The sequence below is a fragment of the Sinohyriopsis cumingii genome, unplaced genomic scaffold (genome assembly GCF_028554795.1).
Source record: "Sinohyriopsis cumingii isolate HCF-2022 unplaced genomic scaffold, ASM2855479v2 utg001940l, whole genome shotgun sequence".
In the NCBI taxonomy this organism is placed as follows: Eukaryota; Metazoa; Mollusca; class Bivalvia; order Unionida; family Unionidae; genus Sinohyriopsis; species Sinohyriopsis cumingii.
This window is the reverse complement of record NW_028316087.1, coordinates 268,834-292,306: the sequence shown is the minus strand read 5'-3', so window position 1 is coordinate 292,306 and position 23,473 is coordinate 268,834. Positions and strand designations below refer to the sequence as shown.

At 39.8% G+C, this 23,473-nt stretch overlaps 1 protein-coding gene across 2 annotated transcripts in view; it reads left to right on the top strand.

Moving 5' to 3' along the window:
* Positions 1-3,425: 3,425 nt before the first annotated feature.
* The window catches only part of LOC149771345 (F-box/WD repeat-containing protein 5-like), a 48,232-nt gene continuing 28,184 nt past the window's right edge, over positions 3,426-23,473 (top strand). Inside the window, exons 1-4 of one of the 2 annotated variants that reach the window (XM_089948595.1) lie at positions 3,426-3,540; positions 5,238-5,321; positions 6,821-7,197; positions 8,336-8,513. In XM_089948595.1, coding sequence (XP_089804721.1) covers positions 5,303-5,321; positions 6,821-7,197; positions 8,336-8,513 — 574 coding nt within the window. In that variant the 5' untranslated portion in view covers positions 3,426-3,540; positions 5,238-5,302. The remainder of the gene's footprint in view (positions 3,541-5,237; positions 5,322-6,820; positions 7,198-8,335; positions 8,514-23,473) is intronic. The other variant, XM_089948596.1, reaches the window with a different exon arrangement.

The window sequence follows — 23,473 nt, the reverse complement described above, 5'->3', positions numbered from 1 at the left end:
AATGGGCAGTTAACTTTACAACGAAGTATATATTCTATTCTGTTTAGGGAGACGGTTTTTCTCTCTGTTTTTTTTTATATTTTATCAATTCATAATTTAATTGATATGCCTTGATTTTCTACGAAGATGTCCTGAGGATTTTTTGATATAGCTAACTGTTAAATTCACCATGATTAGCAAATGACTCGGTTGCGCCTCGTGTCCTTACCTACGAAATTATTTCATCTACCTTCTCAGCGAATGTTGAAACGTTTGTACACGAGAGCTAAACAATAGGTGCTTCTGCCAGCGGCACGGATTCGAGACATGCCAGGAACGAATTAAAATAGTCTACCCTTTTTGATTATATTGATGTTATCAGTATGAAATTTCATACAATCACCTATCAGACATAGTGTGTCCAATCTGGAGGCGACTAAATTTAGGGAATCTATTTGCGATGTGTTGAGTTCCGAGTCGACGAGGAGAAATTATTCAAGTACTTGAGCAAATGCCACTCTCATGCAACGTAATGATTCAGCCTTGATTTAAGGTAGATGGGTAGACAGAAGGGCCCGGTCTAATCAATCACCTTTTTAAAAAAATTAGGATAGGGTTAATCAAAAGAACTGCATAGACTATACAATATTTTAAAGAAAACTAACAAGGTCATTGGACGAATGTCCATCGTCATAAATAACAAAACTCGTAGCATACTAATGAATACTGGATAACGATTATAGCCGTTCTTATGCACATACATGTACATAAATCTCTTTCACTTTGCTCCATATATCTTTGATAAAACATTCCAATCTAACAGTCTGATCTTGGGCATCTTGTCGAAGAGATATCAGCACTATTTCTCCATTTGGCAAGTGTAACCGCAACCATACTATTTGGGGTGGCAGAGGCATAAATGAGAGAAATAAAGAAAATCGAACTCGTTCATTCTAATTACAGTCTTTGCCTTTTTTAATATAAAGTCGTTTACTTGCCTGCAAGCTGCCACATGATCCAATTCGTGCTTAGATCTATCCATCTGCTTTCCACATATTTTACTTGATTTCTCTTGAAATGTTAGTGAAACCTCTTTGGTAGTGGCGACCTTCAAGTACGTTCAAGAAGTAACAGTCCCACATATCAAGAGCTAGGACAGATATGGAAGTTGAAACAGAGATATTAGGAACTGCAAGAGCCTTCTCCGAATCAACTTTGACAGGTCATCTTTCTGAAAACGTTGTGTATCCACTGTCTTATTTACTAATATACCCCAGGATGAAAAGACACCACGAAGGAACTTTAAATGTCAAACAATATTGTAATATCGTGTATTTTAAAACTACCAACATGTTATCATCCTCTCCTTAAAAAAAAGTTCAGAGGAAAGTCAATGAAAACAGAGCCTCTCATCGTATTCATATGTTCCAATATGCAAACTGTTAGAGAAATGGAAACCAGGTTAGATGATCAGACTCTTTTACTCGAGTTACAGGACAAGCAATAAGAACTTTCCCATGAGCCACATAAAATCTTTCATACATTATGCCCATTCTTTTATTACACTGTGATATTCCTCTGAGCCATTTAGTCAAGTAAATTCTTTATTGAAGTTTACTGCCTGTAACATTTGCAATTTAATTATGTCATTGGAGTTTTGGATACATGGATTGTAGTGGTGTTATAATTTTTGCTTTAAGCATGTCTTATCTTTAAATTTTCACGTTTTCTCCACAAAATGTATACTTTAATCATTTTTTTATAAACTGTTACGTTTGGTTCTTTCTGATATTTCTCACTACATAGTAACTGGTGGAGAAATGTACGTAATGAACGCGATAGAACGAATAAAAGTCCATTATTCGTTTCCATTTAAGAGATCTGTGATCTTAAAATCAATGTAAACATAAAGAACTGAGGGCTGAAAAGAATATATATATATATATATATATATATATATATATATATATATATATATATATATATATATATACATGGCAATTTTTAACTCCGTTTCATCGCTACCCAAGGTGTGAGTTTTGTGAACCAGGAATACAAAATGTGACATTTTACCTGTGTCTGAAATGATAAGATACCTATATTTCTATGACATGTATTTTATCGGTGCTAAGTGTATCATTGCATATATCATTTGTATATTTATCTACCACATGAACATGGTAAACGATATCTGCATATTTAAATGGAATTATTGAATGTCGTTTGCCTTGGTGTACGCATTGTAGGTTCTGTTCCTGATTATTCACATCCGTAATGTCTTTTTGTTTTCTGTATAGATATACTAATATGACTTTGTTCATCATTGGTTTGCCCCTCTATTGCGATACAATTATTGACTGATCATCTCTGTTCATATATGTTTTTTGATCATTCTTTTTGTTGATTTTGTACTGAATGCATCTTCTTTGCAATTTAGGTGAAACTATTTATGCTTTATAAATTGCATATGCATACTAATTATATTCTATTGACAATGACATTTGCTTTCATATCATTCGCAATGAAGAAAGAAGAGATTTAAATTGAACCCACGCACTGTGTTCGAAGTTTGTTTTGTTCTTTTCTATTTTTCGTTTTTTTCTCGTTCGGATTGGTTGTGTCCTAGTAATAGGTACTTGTAAACACCTGACTTGTATGTATGTGTTAATCTTTAACGTTGTTACATTTATTTTTTAACGATGTTGTAATTATCTCCCGATGTAAGTCACGCCTATATATTCTTTGCAAGCATTCTTTGTTGTATGTATTTGCTTCCTGCTTGGCCGTTTAGCCTATTGCAAATTCCTATATGAGTATACAGATCTACACAGATATAATTACACTTTTGGAATCTATTTAAAGACAATTGTTTACTTGAATAAGGCAAGGCATTGTACGGGAAAAGGTAGACAGCTTTCTGTATATGTAGCCAGTGACAAATTTGATGATCCAGATAATCACGCTCTTGTTAATGTTATCCACACTGATAGAATAGGCGCCATATTGTTTATTTCGTGTGTTACTGTACTCAGTACGTAGCTTATTTAAAATTAATTTTTGTGTATTATGATTGACTTCTTGTTTGCCTTATGTCGACAGTACAAGACCCCCCATTGGCAAATACATTGAGTGGCGCACCATATCCATGTGTATATTTTATATATATATATATATATATATATATATATATATATATATATATATATATATATATATATATGTATACAAGTGTTTGTAATTCAGCGTTAGTATTAAAACCTTTTAGTCTACATTTTTACTGGAAAAAAAATCGTCATTTTTCAGTTAGGTCTTACAACATTTTTAGCTATTATTTGGTTTCATGGTTGACCGATTTCGGACAATAATCACGGCCCAACTGGTTGATCATACTTATCAAAAGTATCGCGAGCTTCCTGGTTCATTAGGTACAAATCGATATGAACATAGTTACATGTTAGTCGGTTCACAATCATGGTTACCGTTAAACTGTCAATGACATTTGTCTTGTAAGATGGCTGTGCCTCCGGAAACGTTAGTGAATATCCTTAATGACTTCTTTTGGTAAGTATATTTGTCAAATTGAGTCATTGCATTTGGATCATAAAATAGTATAATATGTGTACAAACAGTACAAACATGGAAGCTGTAGAACACGTAGGTCTACACTTAAACATGAAACCGCAGCAGTTTCTAGCTTGAACACAAGCTGCTAACAAGGTCGCGTGAGTGTGCATGTGTGTTCTGGGTATTTTCGAGAACCTACTTATGACTAACAACTGCAACAAACAAGCAGAACATTACCGATGATTACACCATGGCTGCAGTTTGTTTTGTCTCTACGTATGGCACATTGTTAAAAGCTGCTGATCAAGAACGCTTGAATGTATGGCATTTGATAGTATCTTCTTGGCTTCTACATTATTAAAAGAAGCCCGGGGATATTATGATATGGTAGGATGGTATAATATAACCCTTGACCTCATCTTACAGCATTAAATCTAGTCACAGGAAACTTGGATCACTTAAAACTATGCAGATGTACATTGTACCAACGAGCATGGACTATTCATATCATCCCTGATGAAGTCGCTAGAGTGATTGTTTCATTCATACTAAGTGGGGGCCCCGAGTGGCCGAGTGGTCTAAAGCGCTCTCCGTTTGAGTCACGGATTCAGCCAATGTGGGTATGTGAGAAAGATTGTCAGTAGCTTCTTGTGGGTCGGTGGTTCTTTTGGTTTTTTCCCCTGGGTTCTTCCTCCACCATTAATACTGGCCACCATGTATAGCCTATCGTGTGCTGAAAAATGGCGTTAAACCCTACCACAACATACAACAACTCATACTAAGTGACAAATGGGAACTGTGATCAATTACCCGAGTGAGAGCAATATTTGACTGTGACCTTGGGTCATGCGGTGGAGTCTTTTTGTAGGCTCATAACATAGAAACGATTGAAATGTATACCCTATAATAACACACACACACACACACACACACACACACACACACATGATGTAAGCAATGTAACTTCAATGACATTGTGTAAAATGTTTAATTAGTTAGAAAATGGGGATCATTATTATATTGTTTTATAGTTATTTACTTATTTTGCTACCGATTACTACCGGGCAAAATATTAATAATTGCCGTTCTCACAAAGGAATTAATCATTTTACAATGTATCAATCCTTCATGTTCATTCCCTTTGCTCTCTCTCTCTCTCTCTCTCTCTCTCTCTCTCTCATGCCATAAGGGACAACGATACGCGGAAGTCCACAGTGTGAAGGAGAACGAAGAATTTGAGCTGGGTGAAATCCTTAAACCTGTTCGTAAACCAGTTATTCTAAAGGAATACAAGTCCTTGTAAATTAAATGTGTAATTTATTGACGAATTAGCTTGTTTTTTGTTTCTTGGCCAGTAATAAATTGTATAGTGGATCATCCTTAAATATTAAAATTTACGATGGCCTCTTTTTTGATGTCTATTTTTGACCTCGTCGATTCAAGGTCCCAGTGACGTCTGATCGTGCATACTATACTATTTATAAAACGATTCATTTTAACCTGCTATACTTGAAGTCTGCTTCCTTTCTGGAGTAAGACTGCGATATATTATTGATTCATATGTGATTTAAAGTGTGATTTTAATTACGAAAGTCTCACTAGAGGCATGTTTTGTATATAAGTTTAGTAAGAAATGGCTTATATACCAACCAACTGAAAAGTGGAGAATTTCTTCATTCTCTCTTTATTTCAAGAGTTTCCTGCAGGTGAATCAGTGCAATATCCCATATAGACCATTCCAATTAATAACTGCTATTTCATGCAGAAGGATGTCCTACGTAAGTACAGTTTGCATTGCTAATTTTTTTTGGTGTTTTGGAGACTAGTGAACATCCTTGTCTGAATAATAATGATATATAAACCGATAAAATAACTTCGATCAGTGGTTTTGTTTCTCTAGCACTACTAACACACGAATTCCCGTTCCCTTCGGATCGATAAGAATAATCGGCTCTGCCTATCGGGCTTTTGTTCAAAAAGAAAAATGAAAAATAACAGTCATAACTATTTATATCGTGCTTTGTGCCAAAACAAAATGATATATATACATAGGTGTACGTACATTGCTGGTCTTAAGTTTACTCACCATCCCCCAACCCTCTATGTTGGGGGTGGGTGTCAACCCGCATGTCAATTTTGCAGCGAATAGATCCAGACACCCCCCCCCTCTCTCTCTCTCTCTCTCTCTCTCTCTCAAATTGTCTCATGCCACTGTCGAAAATATGAACAAAGGACGTAGCGGATTTTCTGTCGTGGATTGCAAAGGTGCTTGTGGACTTATGATGATAAACTGAATGACAAACCGACCAACATGGGAAAGGGTAAGAAAAATAGAGAGGGGAACCTTGGACGATAAACGCAATATTATGGTCGGTAGTAACGGCAAGTAAGCCATGAAAACGACTTGGATGAGCTGTTAAGAAAAGCATTAAAAGTTTGCATTACTTTTTATTGGTTCATCATTTTGATTAACCCATTCCACAAGTTAGCTGTATCTCAGGTGATCATTGCATTGTTTGGGGCGAAGGTCAAGCAATAAGTGTTGTGCTCTACGTTATTCGTTTAAACCCGTTTAAATCCTAACTGACTTCTTTATCAATGTAATCAGTATGTATGAAAAATTAAAAATATCGAGCAAAAATTAACAATTCCTCAAACGATTGTGACTTAGCTTCAGAAGGTGCAGATATAAATTATGCAACGGACATACAAAATTTCCTCCTCTGTCAGTATGCAGTTTACTATAGGCAACATCACGTTCTTTGAAAACGTAAGTATGTGGTTTAAAACAGGCGTATAAAAAAGCGGAGTTTCCTTTTATAATATTTATCAACTCATGCTTTCGTGTCATTTTGTTTCTCATTCCAACTATGTGAACGCGTTATCGTGAGGAAAGTCTTGATTCTTTACTCTGAGGCCGCGATAAGTCAGTGGATTACATGCAGAAAACGCAATCAGAAGGGTTCGGATCAGATTTATGCCCACATCAGGCCGAGTCAGCTACAGTTGTATGTCTCCGGAAAACACACAGCACTCTAATTGCCACGAAATAATATAATCTTTCACGTGCAAATGAAATGATTCATATTTCTCTAAGGTTAGAGTTTTTGTATTTAATTGTGAGAGTCACATAATATATACTTTACTGACGACTTCTTGTTGTTTTCTATTTGAGCTAAAAATGAGAGAGAGAGAGAGAGAGAGAAAGAGAGAAGTAAAGGGATAGTTCTGTTTTATTACGCACTTCTCTTACTATTGCAACTGTTAATATTTTCAGCGACAATGGATCAAGAAACTAATAATCAAAATCTGTCCATCTGGCACATTGTCTCCGATGACATTATCATCAAAATATTTTCTTATCTCCCTGCCTCATCCCTCCTAGAAGTGGCGCAAGTATGCAAGACCTATCACAGAGTTGCGTTGGATGAGATATTGTGGAAGGACTTGTTTTACCGCCGCTGGAAAGTAGACCGGTCCATACCAATGTCTCCTGGAAAAGTATCGTGGGTGCAGGAATATAAACGACTGTACTACCACACACCTGCTGTAGAAAGTGAAGTTATGCGAAGTCACACCGACGAAGTCTACCATGTCAGTTTCGCACACAATGGCAAAATGTTTGCTACAAGTTCTCAGGATGGATTTTTAAAGGTAACTTTTCTATCAGACTAAAATTTAATTTTAAGAATGTTTAACAACGTATGCCGTATTAGAACGTTTCAAGATCAACTAAATAAAGCATATATATTATTGTTAGTTCAGTACAAATAGATTGACCTTGTTATACTCATTAATTTCTATATCTGTATATAAATTGTAATATTGCAACTTGTGTTTATAAACGATCAACATTTCCATGGAGTTACATATTTTCTATCAGTTCTCAAAATATAGAATGGCATTAACACACACACACACACGCGCGCGCGCGTACACACACACACGAGTCTGATATTCTTAGTACTAACGTCGAATTGGTCCGATCTTCAATGACAATATGTTGGTATAATAAATAAATATATAAACATTTTTGTATTCTCATTTTGTGATGTTTGCGTATGACTATTTACTTCATCTCATATTTTGTATATTTCTGTAACGGATGTTCCCAGACAAAGCCGGGATGTTTTAAAAGTGTTCAGACGAAACAGAAATACTATTTCATCACCACATTACTTTATATGGTTTCTATGGATGCAGCTTTTATTTTTCATTCTTGCCAATCATTTTGTTTGTTCATTTTGATATAATGCTAAACAGTTTTAAGATTGCAGTGACTCATGCATGTGTTGAGGTATTCTGTTTCTAAAAATACCGTATATTTTATGTGTGCAATTTATACTCAAATTATCTGGACTATATATATTAGGAAACTTCAACAGCAGCAGAACTTTAACAATGTATATTAGAAAACATCGAAGACCATGGATTTTCTCACAAAAATCGGAAAAACATCCTAAAGAGATTGCTTCATTATTATTATTTGTCCATTCATCTAGACTGGTTTAAGGCAGTTGTTCTTCATGACTGTTGTTAAGGAGTTTTCTTTTTTTAATGTTTCTCTATGTCTGATGCTTTTAAAAATACAAATGTTATTCTTGCTTTAATTCTTTGCTGCCAAATTACGCCAGACTACATGTCTCCAACTGTTTTAGTGTTCTCCTTCTTTGGCGTGGCAGGAGTGAAGTGAAAACGTCCTCGAGATTATACGTGGAAGGTAATCGGGAAATATATAAATGCACAATAAACTGACAACCTGTATTCCTTGCGTTTTCTATTGTTCTGCCAGATATGGAACAATAACAGCTACCCTTGCTCATTAAAATATCAGGCTGACATGAGCAGGTTCGAATGGATACACACAAGATTCTCACAGTTTAATCAAAGTGATACGTTAATACTTGTGTCTGGAGCTCTTTCGGCAAATTCATCTTGGCAAGGGGAGATTGCAATTTTCAGTCTTCAAGGTAAGTAACGCAAAACATAGTCAGCAGAGCAATGTTTAATTTAATGCCTCGGTTTTATTGATAGCATTCAAGCAACACTCGAATATTTTGACGTAATGGATCTAACTAAATTTAATTATGAACTCTGTTTCACTATCTTAGTATGGCTGTATAGTCAGAAACTAAGTAACAGAGAGGAGTAATACCAACAAAGCGTGCTGTAACATCTGAGTAAAACCAGATGTTGTATATGCTACGTACATCCATATTTTTTTGTAACTCCAGTTACATCATTTTATCTAATTTTTGTATTTTTATTCATGGTTGTAAATTGTACAGAATATTTGTTTTATATTTTGCCTAAATTTTATAGGGTCTGTTAAGAGCATCACATTACATAGGATCTAGAAATAACTGATTAAGTACGTGTTGACTATTGCTATCAATAAACTTTAATAGTGTCCTTGGATTAATTTCTCACTGTCTGAAAGGTTTTTGACTATTCAGGGAGAATTCAATAACTTCACATTTGTTGGGCTAGGTAACATGAATATGAATTTTCGATGCAAAAGGAGTAGTAGATTCCCGTCACGTGACGGATATTGTGAAATATAATCAGAATAGACAGTGTATGTAAGGAGAGAACTGAGCAATCAGATTAAGTCCGAGTTTGGTGGCATCCTCATTTCTTGTGTTCCTTTTCTAAATTTGCTGACGTGTTTTATATTGTACTTGGATACTATTCGGAAAATATTTGTACGAACTTTTGAGTGGAAATACAAATTTCTCATTATTTGGACAATAATATTATTCTGGAACTTTTGTGAATTATTCAGTGTAATTTTTTTACAACGGAATCATGACACTTGAATTGCAGTATAATTCAATGTGGCTGTCTCTATCCAAGAATATAATTTTAGATGATACGCTTTTTGTAATTCCAGTGAATATATAATAATATAATTTGAATTAATAAATTCCAGCCCGAATTTAAAAGCTGGACAAAACAATGATTTTATGTCAAAATCCTATAGCGCGAATAAATAATTTCTAGAAAATTAAGATTATAACAAGATAAAATCATAGTTATAATTTGAAAGTCTATTACTAAAATTATTATAAAGAGGATAGTAAACACACTATTCTTGTCTCAGGCAAAAATATTAATCCTAACAGTTAACCTATACTCATAAGGAAAAAAATGCCAATGTATTAGTTGTAGACCGAAAATCAATGCCTCAGGTCAGGTAGAAAATGAACTTGATTTTGTACAAGTCCAAAATACAATTGTCTATGGCATATAATGAAATGAAATCAACTAACAAACAATGCAAATTAAAAATACATAACACCTCCTCTTATAAAGAAAAAGAAAGGTTTATGCAATAAAGCTTCCTTTTAAATATTAGTCAAATGTACAGGTGACTCAACTTAGCGTAAGATGAAATCTCATAAATAATGCAAAGTATGCATGAAACAATGGAATATCTCTATCACGAGAAAGTGTTATTAAACTGTCTTTTCCATTGACGTGCGTGATGTCTATATTGTCTTTCTGCATCATGAAACTCAACATTAGTCATTTCTGATTTTCTTTCCCCATCTTCTCCATGAGGAATAATCGGAGGAGCTGAACAAATGTAGACTTTAAAGTGTTGCAAAGCCAATATTAAAGCCAAACGTTCCTTCTCGATTATGGAATAATCTCTCTAGTGATTGTTTTATTTCTTAGAAAAACAGCACACTGGATGATCTACAAGATTATTGTTGTATTGAATCAATACCAGCGTCAACATACATTATAAATAATTGACTCAAATTTGGAGCTAAAAGAACCGATGTACTCTTAAGTAAGGCCTTTAACGTACCAAAACATTTTTCAACCAATGAAACTAGGTTTTTTTTACTCAATACATTCGTCAGGGGTTCAGCAATTAGGAAAAAATTCGCACGAAATTTCCGATTGTATCCATCCTTACCCAAACATTGTGTTAAATGCATTATACTTTTAGGCAGGGTAAATTCAGAGATAGCCTTGGCCTTAGCATTTATATGCTTAACTTGTCCATGTCCCGCAATATATTCTACAAAAGTAATAACAGCACGAAAAACGTTTAGATAACTAAATTGTCAAATTTGCATCAGTGAGTCTACCAGAGAATTTCCAAAATTGTCTCTGAGTGATCTTTCCAGGTGTCGTTTTAATTATCAGCAATATCTAGACCAAACTTAATCGTGCTAATTAAAAGTTGAAATGTACAAGGTGAACCTTTCATCCCAAATTGTCATCCATTTATATTGATTAAGTCCATCTGAAACCACGAATGCCGAAATTTCACTGTCATCAATACCCTTTGATTGATCCACACGACGAGAAAAGGTGACCTCATCAAAAGACTGACCAATTTATGTCTCAGCTAAAGGAATACATTTCTGGTCATCATCATTCTTAAAACCTTTCTTTGTCATAGCTCTAGTAACTGCACAAGCTGTGTATTTATCAATGATATCTTTTTAAAAAGGACAGACTTTCGAATCTAATCCAGAATTGTCAGCTGCAAGTGGATTGACCTCAATTTTATCTCCAGCTCGGTCATTCCCCAGTAATAAATGAATACCCTCAATGGGTAAACACTATACTGTTCCGACTATCATGGGTCCTGAGACTAAATCTGATGACAAATTTACACAATGGAGATGAACATTAATAACACCGCACTGTACTCCCTGAATAAGAACACTCTCATTAGAAGGAGACTTCTCAGAAAAAGGCAAAGTACCTGATAATAAAATACTTTGAGAAGCACCAACGTCCCTTTAAAGTTGAATAGGGATATGATTGGCAGAATCGCTCTTGAATGTTATATATCCGTTCAACGTGAATAGTTCATAATTCTCCATAATACAATTAGACAGGGGTTTGTTTGATCCAGCCGATGTATTACTTTCAGTACACGACCGTGCCCTTGATCTCTTAGAGAAAAGATCGTTTAGAATACTTCTGAGTAGTGAAGGGGGGCACTTTACGGACAATGGGAATTAGCATTAAAAACACCCTTGGGGCACTTTACGGACAATGGAAAATTAACATGGCGAAAAATCGTGGGGCACTTTACGGACAAGGGGATTTAACATGGGAATAAATCGTGGGTCACTTTACGGACAAGGGAATTTAACATGGGAATAAATCGTGGGTCACTCTACGGACAAGGGGAATTTAACATGGGATTTTTTTTTTTAAAAAAATTTTTAAAAAAATTTGCCCTTTTCAGGCCACCATATATACCAAATTTAAACTATCTCTTTTCGAGATATATGGCTGGCCCTGAAAAGGGCCTTTGGGTTTTATGTTAATGTATTCATTAACATAAATGGCACCGCATTGGTCTTCTTCTTGTCCTTAGGCTGCGTCTTACTGTTGGTCCGTACATCAGCACTCTTTTCAGGCATCCTTGTCTTTCGACGTAGATCCTACGTATCCACAGGCTGGTGTTTGTCCTGTGGACAACGGTCCACTTGGCTCGGACATACATGAGCATGTCCGTCCGGAACATCATGGAAGACACAAGGGTGGATGACTCAACTGTGGTCCACATCTTGAAGCGACGAGAACAGGTGAATCAATGCAGTGAACGGCGCTTATTTATAGGCGGAGGAAGGATTGAAACGGATTGAGTTCATTCACCAATCCGAACACGCGTTACAGAATTCAGTCAGCTCGCATCCAATCCGAAGAGAGCAGTCTGTGACGTCACCTAGTCAATATAGATTCGCTAGCGCTTGTGTGCATTCAGTCTATGCGACAGTGATTCAACATGACGGAAACTCAGAAAACGATTCAGTGGGGTGCACCAGCAGGGGAGACTGCCCAAGGGAACCCGGACTTACTTTCAGAAGAGGTGAATTGGGATTTTGTGGATTTTCTCTCCTCGCAAGAATTTGTTCCGGAACCTTCGTTACTTTCTTCATTACCGCAAGTGGAGAATTTTAGACAGAGACAGAAAGAAGAATTGGAGAAATTTATACAACGACAAAAGGAAGCGGAACAGACTTTTCTCCTACAGCAACAGCAACAAGAAGAAGAGGTAAGAAAAAAACAACAGCAACAACAGCAAGAAGAAGTAGCAGCAAAGAAACAAGAGGGTGAAAATCAAACGGTCACGGTACTGTTGGACATTTTAGCGGAGTTAAGAAGTCTGAAACAAATGTATCAGACTTCTTTATCACGACCGAAGAGAATACGACCTTCCCGAGCCAAACATGTCAACCCTGTGACTAAGCCTACCGTACCACCCTTAGTGATTTCAACCCAATCATTATCATCATCATCAACATTACGCAGTCCAGAAGTAGGCCTTGGCCGTGGCAAAGGCTTAAGGCAGTTAAAATTGATTGCTTAAACTCACCCCTACACCATGAAGAAAAAAGGCCCTTTTCAGGGCCACCCACATTTCTCGAAAAGAAATACAATTTCAATTTGCCAATAACTCAAAAAAACTCACCCATGTTACCCTTTTAATACATGTCTGTGTATGAGTGTGTGAGTGTAGCTTCTTATTTTAAAATCACAACTCAAAGACACTTACCTTATATCATTCATTTATTCTTTTCTCCATTTTTTTACAATCCAATTCACAATTTATAACACAACACTTTAATAATAAGTTCATTAATTTCTTCTTTTCTCCTTGTTTAGTCTCTCTGTTTTTTGAATTTCTTCACCGTCACACTCTTTTCCTCTTCTTCCTCCTCGCTTTCTTCCCTTCTTCTTTTTTTCTCCTGTTTCTTTTTCTTCACCTGTCTTCTTTCTTCCTCAGAAGAATCCCTCTCTTCCTCTGAAGAATCCCTCTCTTCTTCTGAAGAATTCCTCTTTTCTTCTGACTCCTCTTGTTTCTTTTTGGGGCAATCTGGAGACCAATGTCCTTTTTCTTGACAATAATAACAGGTATCTTCACTTTTGTCTCTTTTAGTCCCTGTTTTTTTTCTTTTTTGACGGTCTGGACACTCTGAAGACCAATGCCCTTTCTTCTGACAGATATAGCAAGTATCTTGACTTTTATCTCTAAAGGAAGGAGAGTAGTCCGTAGGCTGGTCTGAAGAGAATTTTCTAATGACCCCTCGCAAAGCTCTGACGAAACGTTCCATCTGGTCAGTCTCTTCCATCGTTGTGCTCGGCTTGAGAGTGAAATGAATAGTGAAAGGACAAGACACACACCCTTTTATATACGCTGGTCTGCCAGGACTATAAAGTAGTTTATGGTGTTTGAACTTGAGTCATTTGACTTTTTGCTTTCAAGATGAAACGATCCCATTCATTCGAGAAGAAAGAAGAAGAAGAAAGTAAGAGGCAGAAACGTGATCTATCGCCTCGTACCAGGGCTGAAATCTTGGCACAAATTCATGCCAGTGATTTTGAAGAGGACATGAGTGAACCAGAATCCAAACCCTCTAAACCAAGTTCACCACCCTTTGTCAACCCTGAAAAGTACTATTCCATTCGAGAGACGGAAAAGCGCTCCTCTAGAAAATTTAGAACCACGGCTTACAAATACACGGTGAAGTTTAAAGATTTCAAGTCCGAAGTACCGTTAGAGAAAGCAGAAGTGTTCATCACTGAGGTGTGGGATTCTTTGCTCACTGCACTCAAGCGACAATGTCAACCCAAAGAAGACGATCGCTTGAGACTTTCCATACAACACGACGGTTTGAAATCCCCTGTTTGGATCGAGTTTAGCACCCCTGCAGAATTAACTGCTTCCAAAGTCATGGACAAGATTCAACACGTACAACAATCTAATGATCAGTTTGACATCACCGATGGTAAAGCCACACTGGACATGACCCACGTCTCTCCTCCTCAAGGGACAGGACGCAAAAAGATGTTATTGGTGGACGACCTTCGCAACACCAAAAAGAGTCTCGTCCGAATTAGCAACCCTCATGACCAGATGTGTTTAGCCCGTGCCATCGTGGTGGGACGAACCTATGCCAACAAGAACGACACGGTAGAATGGAAAAGAACCTGGGACACTATTCAACGTTCCCATCCAGCCAAACAAGGAAACGAAGCAGAACTCCTGTTGCAACAAGCTGGCCTGTCCAAAGACACACCCTGTGGCATTCCTGAGATGCAAAAATTGCAAGATGTCCTAGCTCCACGATATACCTTGAAAGTGCACCCTCAAGAAGTGCGCGGACCTCTATTGTTTCGAGGGCAAGACTTTAAGGACGGAAAATACATTCATGTCTATTATCACGATGAACATTTCGATACCATTACCAGTATCACCGGATTCTTGAAATACAGTTATTACTGTGAGAAATGTGACCATGGTTATAACAATCGAGAGCAACACAAGCATTGTGGATCGAAATGCACAGGATGTTTGGCCTCTTCACCCTGTCTGAGCGAAGAACCAGTGCCTTGTTCCACTTGTCTGCGCACGTTTGTCAGCCCTACCTGTTACCAACAACATCTGAAAACGCAAGGTTCACAGAAGAAATGCGCTTGTCAACTGCTGAGATTGTGCTCTACGTGTGAACAAGTCATACGTACCAATAATACCAAGGCACACGTATGTCGAGGAAAGAAAAAATGTCACATTTGTCACCACATCGTGGACTTGGAACACCAATGTTACGTGCAAAAATACCAACCCCCACCAGAGAAAGAGGACGGTCACAAGAAGAAAGGCAATTTCATCTTTTTCGATTTCGAATGCATGCAAGAAACTGGCATTCACATTCCTAATTTCTGCGTGGCTCATCGAGCGTGCGAGAAGTGCATTCAAGAACCTATCTTCAGTCATTGCCCTCACTGCAGCAAGATACCCGGAGGGCGTGAAAAAATCTTTCGGGGACCGAACACGTTAGCCGATTTTGCCCAATGGGTCTTAGACCCCGTCGACAAGACGTGGAGCCAAGAGGACATCGAACGTTACGGAGATTGTCATCGTCATGCCACGGTGATGGCTCACAATTTCTCCGGATACGATGGACAGTTTCTTTTGAGGTACTATACGGAACAAGGCACCGAGCGTCCTAAAGTGACTTTGAACGGAGCCAAAATCATTTTCATGCAAGTGGGACAAGTGCAGTTTAAAGATTCGATGAGTTACTTGGCCATGCCTTTGAGTCGAATGCCTAAAACGTTTGGAATGACAGAAATGGCTAAAGGGTACTTTCCACACTTTTTCAATACGGAAGCCAATCAACACGCCGTTCTACCCCATTTGCCTGAGGCTCACTATTACGACCCCGACAACATGCGTACCGAACAACGAGAAGCTTTCTACGCTTGGTACCAGGCTCACACCTCGGACCCTTTCGACTTTCAGGAAGAAATGCTAAAGTATTGTCGTTCCGACGTGGACATTTTACGGCGTTGCTGTGGAAAATTTCGAGAACTGTTCATGGAACACGGAGGGGTCGATCCTTTGAAAGAAGCTTGCACCATTGCCAAAGCGTGTTCCTTAGTGTATCGACAACGATTCATGCCTGAAAAGACCGTGGCTGTCATCAGTCCTCAAACGACCCACTTTGTCAAACGTCAATACTCGGTCAAAGCCCTACGCTGGTTACATTACTTGTGCGACAAAGAAGACAAGTGGATTCAGCATGCCCGCAACGGAGGAGGCGAAAAGACCATCGGAACGTATTCGGTCGATGGCTGGGACTTAGAAAACCCCAAGATCGTGTACGAGTTTAACGGTTGCTTATTTCACGGATGTCCCGTCTGTTACCCTGACCGTGGCACTAAAAATCAGTTTTTGCAACGAACCATGGAAGACTTGTACCAGGACACTTGTCAGCGACGCCTAAAGTTAGAACAGGAAGGATACCAAGTGGTGGAAATGTGGGAACACGAGTACGATCACCGTATGAAAACCGATCCCGAGTTTAAACGCCTCGTGGAAAGTTACCAGTTCGTGGACCCGCTGAACCCGAGGGATAGTTTGTACGGAGGAAGGACCAATGCCACCTGTTTGCTGTACCAAGCCGACGAAGAGAAAGGAGAAGAAATCAAATACTTGGACGTGTGTTCGCTGTATCCCTACGTGTGCAAATATTGTCGCTTTCCCGTAGGGCACCCGCAATTGCTGACGGAACACATCGACCTGAAAAACATTCGACAATACGAAGGCTTGATCAAGTGCAAAGTTTTGCCTCCCACGAACCTATACCATCCCGTCTTACCTCACCATTGTCAAGGCAAACTGATGTTTCCCTTGTGCCGTACTTGTGCCGAAACGTGCAACCAAGACCAGCCTTGTCAGCACACCCAGGAAGAACGTGCCTTGACGGGAACCTGGGTCAGCGTAGAATTGTTCAAAGCTCTGGACATGGGATACCAACTGTTAGAAGTGTACGAAATTTGCCACTTTCCCAAGACACAACAATACCACAAGGGTGATCCCAGTCAGAAAGGCATTTTCGCTGACTACGTGGATGCCTTTTTGAAACTGAAACAAGAAGCCAGCGGCTATCCTTCCTGGTGTCACACTCCCGAAGACCAAATACAATTCAAAGAGAAATACTATGAACAAGAAGGCATCTCTTTAGACCACATCGAGAAAAACGAAGGCAGGCGATCGTTTGCCAAAGTGATGTTAAATTGCTTGTGGGGTAAAATGGCACAACGACCGTGTTTACCCAAGACGGAATATTTGACAGAACCTTCCCGCTACTTCCAGATGATTCACGACAAAACCAAATACATGAAACACGTGGACGTCGTTCGAGAGAATTTGATCTTGGTCAATTACGAAGAAGATCTGGACTTTGTGCAAGACGACCCTTTTGGAAATGTCATCATTGCGGCTTACGTGACAGCCCATGCTCGCTTAAAATTGTACGAAGCTTTAGAACTGTTAGAAGAACGCGTCCTGTACTTTGACACGGACAGTTGCATTTACATCCATCACCCGATTCAACATCACCCTAACATCGAAGGAGACCGTTTAGGAGCCTGGACAGACGAGCATCCCGACGATAAGATTCTAAGTTTCGTCAGTGGCGGTCCCAAAAATTACGGCTACGAATACCGGGACAAACAAGGAGAAGTGCACACGACGTGCAAAGTGAAAGGACTGACTCTGAATTATCGTACCAGTCGAGTGGTCAACTTTGGGGTATTGAAAGAAGCCTTGCAATCGGGAGAGGATGGAAACTTTAAAGTGACCACTCACCAACCGAACAAGATTGTACGTTTACCCACTCACCACATCGTCAGTCGGCCCTTGGAAAAAGTCTATCAAATCGTGTACCAGAAGCGAGTTCGACTTCCCAATCATTTCACCTTACCGTATGGACACGTTGGTATAAAACATTGGTTGTAAGAGGATAGTTACCCCACCAGAAAGATGACTTCGCCACAGCAAGAATCGAGTGAGAAACCCGATGAGAACTCCAAGTTCAAACCCTACCATTTTCCAGTCTTCTTACCTGACTATTGTGATTGTGCCCGTCGATTGGACACGTTTCAGAAATGGCCTACGGATAGGGAAGGATTACCTTCTTCGCATGTTTTAGCTAGAACAGGATTTGTCTACTTGGGACCTAAGTCAGGATTGGGATACGAGGTACAGTGTTTCGCTTGCGGACTGAAGTTACGAATGGATCTATGTATCTATAAAGATTCAGCTATTCTGGAGCATACTCGATGGTCTCCGCACTGCCCTTACCTTTCTATGGCCTTTCCACCCATTACACTACGGTACAATGTTGACGGTACCTTAGAGACGGTACCTTCCAGAACAGGACATAAAAAACTTAAAAAAGGAAAGATGTACAAGTTGGAGACTGCATTGAGACTAGTATAAAAAAGGGGCTATGGTCAAGATCGATAGTTCATTGTGACTACCAAGACCGAGCGAACAAGATGAATACTGTGAAAAAGACATCGTTTCAGTTTGGGGATTGTAAAAAAGTTGTATCTTCCTCTAGTGTGACTAATACTGGATGGATAAGACCCATGCATTGCGACGGAAAATGTCCGGAAGGAAACTGCGATTGTCCATGTGGTTACCATTGTAATTGCGTAACGGAGTTTGCAGACGAGTGCGATTGTGAGCCTTGCGATGGGACCGATGCTGTACGTTGTGACCTGAGCGATGCCGTAAAGCATCATGGGAACTTTAGTGCTCCTACCCCTGTCATGGAAAGTGATGCTGTGCGTGTCAGACCTGTGGGATGCGAAAGTGATGCTGCTCGTCCTCTTGGACATTTTACTGGGTTTCGTTTTAAAGGGGAATGTCCACCTTCACGTCTACCCCCTTACGGATGTCATCCAGCCCTGAGCAAACTCCTGTTCCTGTCACCCAACCCTCATCGAAACGAACCTGTGAAAGACGAATATTCGTTCCCTGTGCGTTTGTCGGAATACTGCGACTTTGAAAATCGTCTTCAATCGTTCAAAGGAAAATGGCCAAAGTATCTGGGAGGACCGACCCCCGAAGAATTAGCCAGAGCTGGATTTTTCTACTTGGGCGAAGGAGATAAAGTCAAGTGCTTCAGTTGCGGTGTGTCACTTCACCACTGGGAACCGCAAGATTCGGCCTACGTAGAACATGCTCGATGGTCACCGAATTGTCATTACTTACCTTTAGTGGGACCGAGACATTGAAGTAACTTCTTACCATAATCATCTGTTCATGGATACTTTACAAGAGAACATTTGTGCTTTGCCTGTGGAGTTGAGAGAACGCATTTACCGAGAGCTGGTCAAAATACAAGTGAAACGTAAAGAACAATTGCATCCGATACGTCACCGGTGTTTGAACCACTGGTACCTGAAGGCTATACAAGGACTGATTCAATTGAAAGTGTTCCATTGGACAGACATTGATCAACGACCTTCTGGTTATAAAAAGGAATGGTTTGGTATGGACGATTGTAGTTACTACATTGTAAACGTATTGCATCGAATTCCAGAGGAAGAGTTAACGAATTACAAACTTTTTGAACACAATGTCAACTTGGTGAAAGAGGAAACTTCTGAACGAATTGTCATGTGTAGATTAGTGACTCAACGATTTAAATTTGACACTGAAGTGAAACCATGTTTGTGCAAAGAGTACATTTCTTGTGTCAGACCAAAGAGGATTTAGTATGACCTATTCATGGATACTTTGCTAGAGAACATTCGTGCTTTGCCTGAGGAGTTGAGAGAAAGGATTTACCGAGAGCTGGTGAAAATACAAGTGAAACGTAAAGAACAATTGCATCCGATACGTCACCAGATCTTTAACCACTGGTACCTGAATGGTATAAGAGAACTGATTCGTCAGAAATTCTTTCAATGGTCAGACATTGTTCAACACTTTGAGGTCGCTAATGATCGACATGTTCATAATTATGGTTACTTCGAGATTCACCTAGTACAACGCATTGAGGAAGACAAGTTAAAGGATTACCAACATTTGTTACGTGGAATCTACTTAGAGGAAGAGGAAACACCTAAACGAACTCTGACGTTTCGGTTACAGTATGCAAGATTTAGATTCCCTACTGGAGAACGAACATCACTGGCTAGAAAGTACGTCTATTGCATTCGAAAAAAAGAGAATATAAAAAGAGGCTGCCATGCCACGGTTTATGTCACATGTCATCCAACAGATTCCGTGGAAGGAACTCAATGACCATATTCAAACCGTGGATCATTACCATCAATTATTACAAGAACTGTATCCATTCAATTTTGGACGACAAGTGGTGTGTGTCTTAGTGACTTGTTTTCTGGGATTTCGTTTACCAGTCGATTCTTTGTGGACTCTTTACGATCAGTACTTACCACCTCCATGGCCTTAAATGGTCACGAAAAACTCCTCTTGCTCAAAGCCTTGCGTTTTCATCTGGATACTTCTCGACCTCTACGGGAAAAAAAGATTCGTCAACTTTTAGCGACCCAAGACGTGTATGACGATGTGTGTGTAGCTTGTGACTTACATCCCCATTGGACAGATGTCCGTGCCTGGAAAGAATGGGATTTTGAGGCTTGGACCCAAGAAGTGGCCCAGTATGCACGAGAGTTGTTCAAGGAAAAAAGTTACTTTTCAACCCGTGTTAGTGACGGTGCCAGAAGAACCCGTCACCCAGGACAGGACTGTCGTGGACAGACCTGAAAGACCCTTTCGGGAGGACACTTGTGTGACCTTACCCCCTGTTGAACTGGTTAGAACATTACCCAAAAGATGTGATTGTTGTACAGACACTTGTGTTTATTCCACGTTCATTGTTATCATGTGCCTTTTATCCTTGTACTTAAGCCTTTGGCTTTTATGTATTTTTGTCTTTCGTATTCATGTTTGAAAAAAACATTCAATAAACGTGTTCTGAAAAAGTATATAAACTCTTGTCTTGTTTGTTTTCGTGTCACAAGTGACATTTCTCACACCATGGCTACCTCTGCTGTCTCTGCTCCCTCTTCCTCTACTGTCAAAGTCATCGACGAACACTTAGATCGTGCCAGTTGGGAGGCTTTGTATCTTCGCCATCCCTTTAACATGCTCATTGCTGGACCTAGCGGTTCAGGCAAAACCGAATTCGTCAAACGTTTGATCGAACATAAACATCATTTGATCGATCGGCCCCCTCAACGGATCGTGTGGTGTTACAAAGAGTGGCAATCGGCGTACAGCCTCTTGCGTGAAAGTCAAGGCGATTCCATCGTGTTTGTGGAAGGCATTCCTAAAGAAGACGATGGCATCGTCTCTGACTCCCGTCTAACCCATTTGGTCATTTTCGACGACATGTTAGGAGAAGACGAAGAAGAAATTAAATTGTGGTTCACGCGCAAAGGGCATCACCGTAATGCCAGTGTCGTTTACATCACCCAAAATTTGTTTCAACAAAGTAAAGCCCATCGCACCATCAGTCTCAATGCGCATTACGTAGTCTTGTTTAAAAGCCCTCGAGATAAATCGCAAGTGCAAGTCTTAGCCAAACAGTTAGGAACGCCTTGGCTGACTCAGGCGTACGACGATGCCACTCAAACGCCACACGCCTATTTACTCGTCGATTTGAAACCTACGACCCCCGAGGATTTGCGATTTCGTACCCACTTGTTTCACCACTGGTGCCAAGACGGAGGGCCTGTCCTGTACACGTCTCCGTCCTCGACTTCATTTCACTCCTCCCATGAAAAAAATCTATAAAAACCTCAGACCCTTTTTCGTCTGTCTCACACAGTGTGAACATGACGTCCCTTCAGTCGCATCTTCCCGTCAAATTGATTCGTGCCTTGTATGGCATCAGTCGAGAAAAAGATCCACAAACACGAGCCCGTGTCTTAGAAGCTAGTCTCAAAGAAGTCTTACGATGGTTCACGGTGACGGCACGTCAATTACTCCAAGGAATCATTCAGATTCCTCATCAAACCCAACGCTTTTTCGATCGAAACAAAGTCGCTTTGGTCCAACTGGCCGATCCCCGCATCGACACTCAAACCAAAAAACAAATCATTTTGAAACCTGGAGGGAGCGGTACTCTAGGAGGGGTCATCATTCGCTCACTCTTAAGATGGGATCCTAATGCCCCCAAAGTTATCCCCAAGACAAAAGTCCAACGAAGCCCCAAGAAGAAAAAGAAAAAGACCAAGTCCCCAAGAAGAACTTCTCCAGTGGCGGGACCCTCCTCTTACCAGACACCACCACCATCACCCCGGAAAAAGAAAAGAAGCCCCAAGAAAAAGAAACAGAGAAAAAGTCCCCAGAAAAAGAAAAGTCCACAGAAGAAAACTAGTCGCAAGAGAGGCACTTCGGCCAGGACGCAACCTTACACTCGCAAGCCACGACCTGCCACAACGTCTCCGGCAGCCTCACGTTTGTCCACTTCTCCGTTGATGTCACCAGGAACTGAAGAGTACTTGGAGACGTTGATTACACCAAGAACTTCTCCGTTGATGACCCCCAAAAGAACTTCCCCAGTGGCAGGACCTTCCAATTTAGCGGCAGTGGCTGCTGCTCACAAAGTACCTTCTCCCAAAATCAAAGTTCAAGAAAGATCGGGCATGTTACAAAGTTTACTGGATTTGTCCAAGCAAGAACTGGCTCGATTTAGTCCGTTACGTACCCCTGCACGACGTGTCATGCCTGTCCTCAAACTGATAAAACGTAAAGACAATCAGTGGCGACGCGTTCCAGTATAAAAAAGGCCTGTGACCGAGTAGGGTATCAGTGTTTTTAGGTGCTCCTAAAGACTCAAAGATGTCACCCTCCAGAAAACCCCAAGGAAAGAAAAGAAAAGGACTACCACCACGTTTAGCCAAACATGGGGACCTGTTATCTGTCCTGTCCAAAGCTTCTCCACCCCTACGAAAAAAACTCATTCAAACAGCCTCCAAAGAGGTCATCGATACCGTGTGCGAATGTTGTTTGAACGTTTTGAAAGGCACGATCCCTTTGTCCAAACACCAGAAACAATGCTTAGGCAAACATCGTCACGTTCTTCGGAAAATGGTTCAAAAGAAAATTCCCATTCGTCAAAAAAAGAAGATGTTGGTCCAACGTGGAGGTATTTTACCTCTCTTGTTAGGCCCCATACTGAAAGGAGTCTTGGGAACCATGTTGGGAGGACTGGTGGGAGCAAGATAAAAAGGTCTTCGGAAGTCCCAAGATCTCAGAATTCACCCCTGACAACCCCATGGAAGGACGAAAACTAGCTTTAGTGCCTTACAAACGATGGATGGAATACCATCGGTGGCAAGAACAACGCACCCCGCATTTACCTCCCAATCCCAATTTGAGCGAGATGTCCCAGTTACAACACGAATTGCAATCCTTGCTGGATCGCCAAGATTTGTCCGAAACAGAAAAATCTCAAAAGTACGGTCAACTCTTGCAAAGACTGCAACTCTTTCACCAGAAAGCTTTAGACGAAACAGCTTTACCCACTCTGAAAGATTTTAAGACCTTGATGAAAAGTCCAGCACCATCACCAGTACCAGTACCAGTACCACCAGTACCCGTGACCAAGACAGAAAA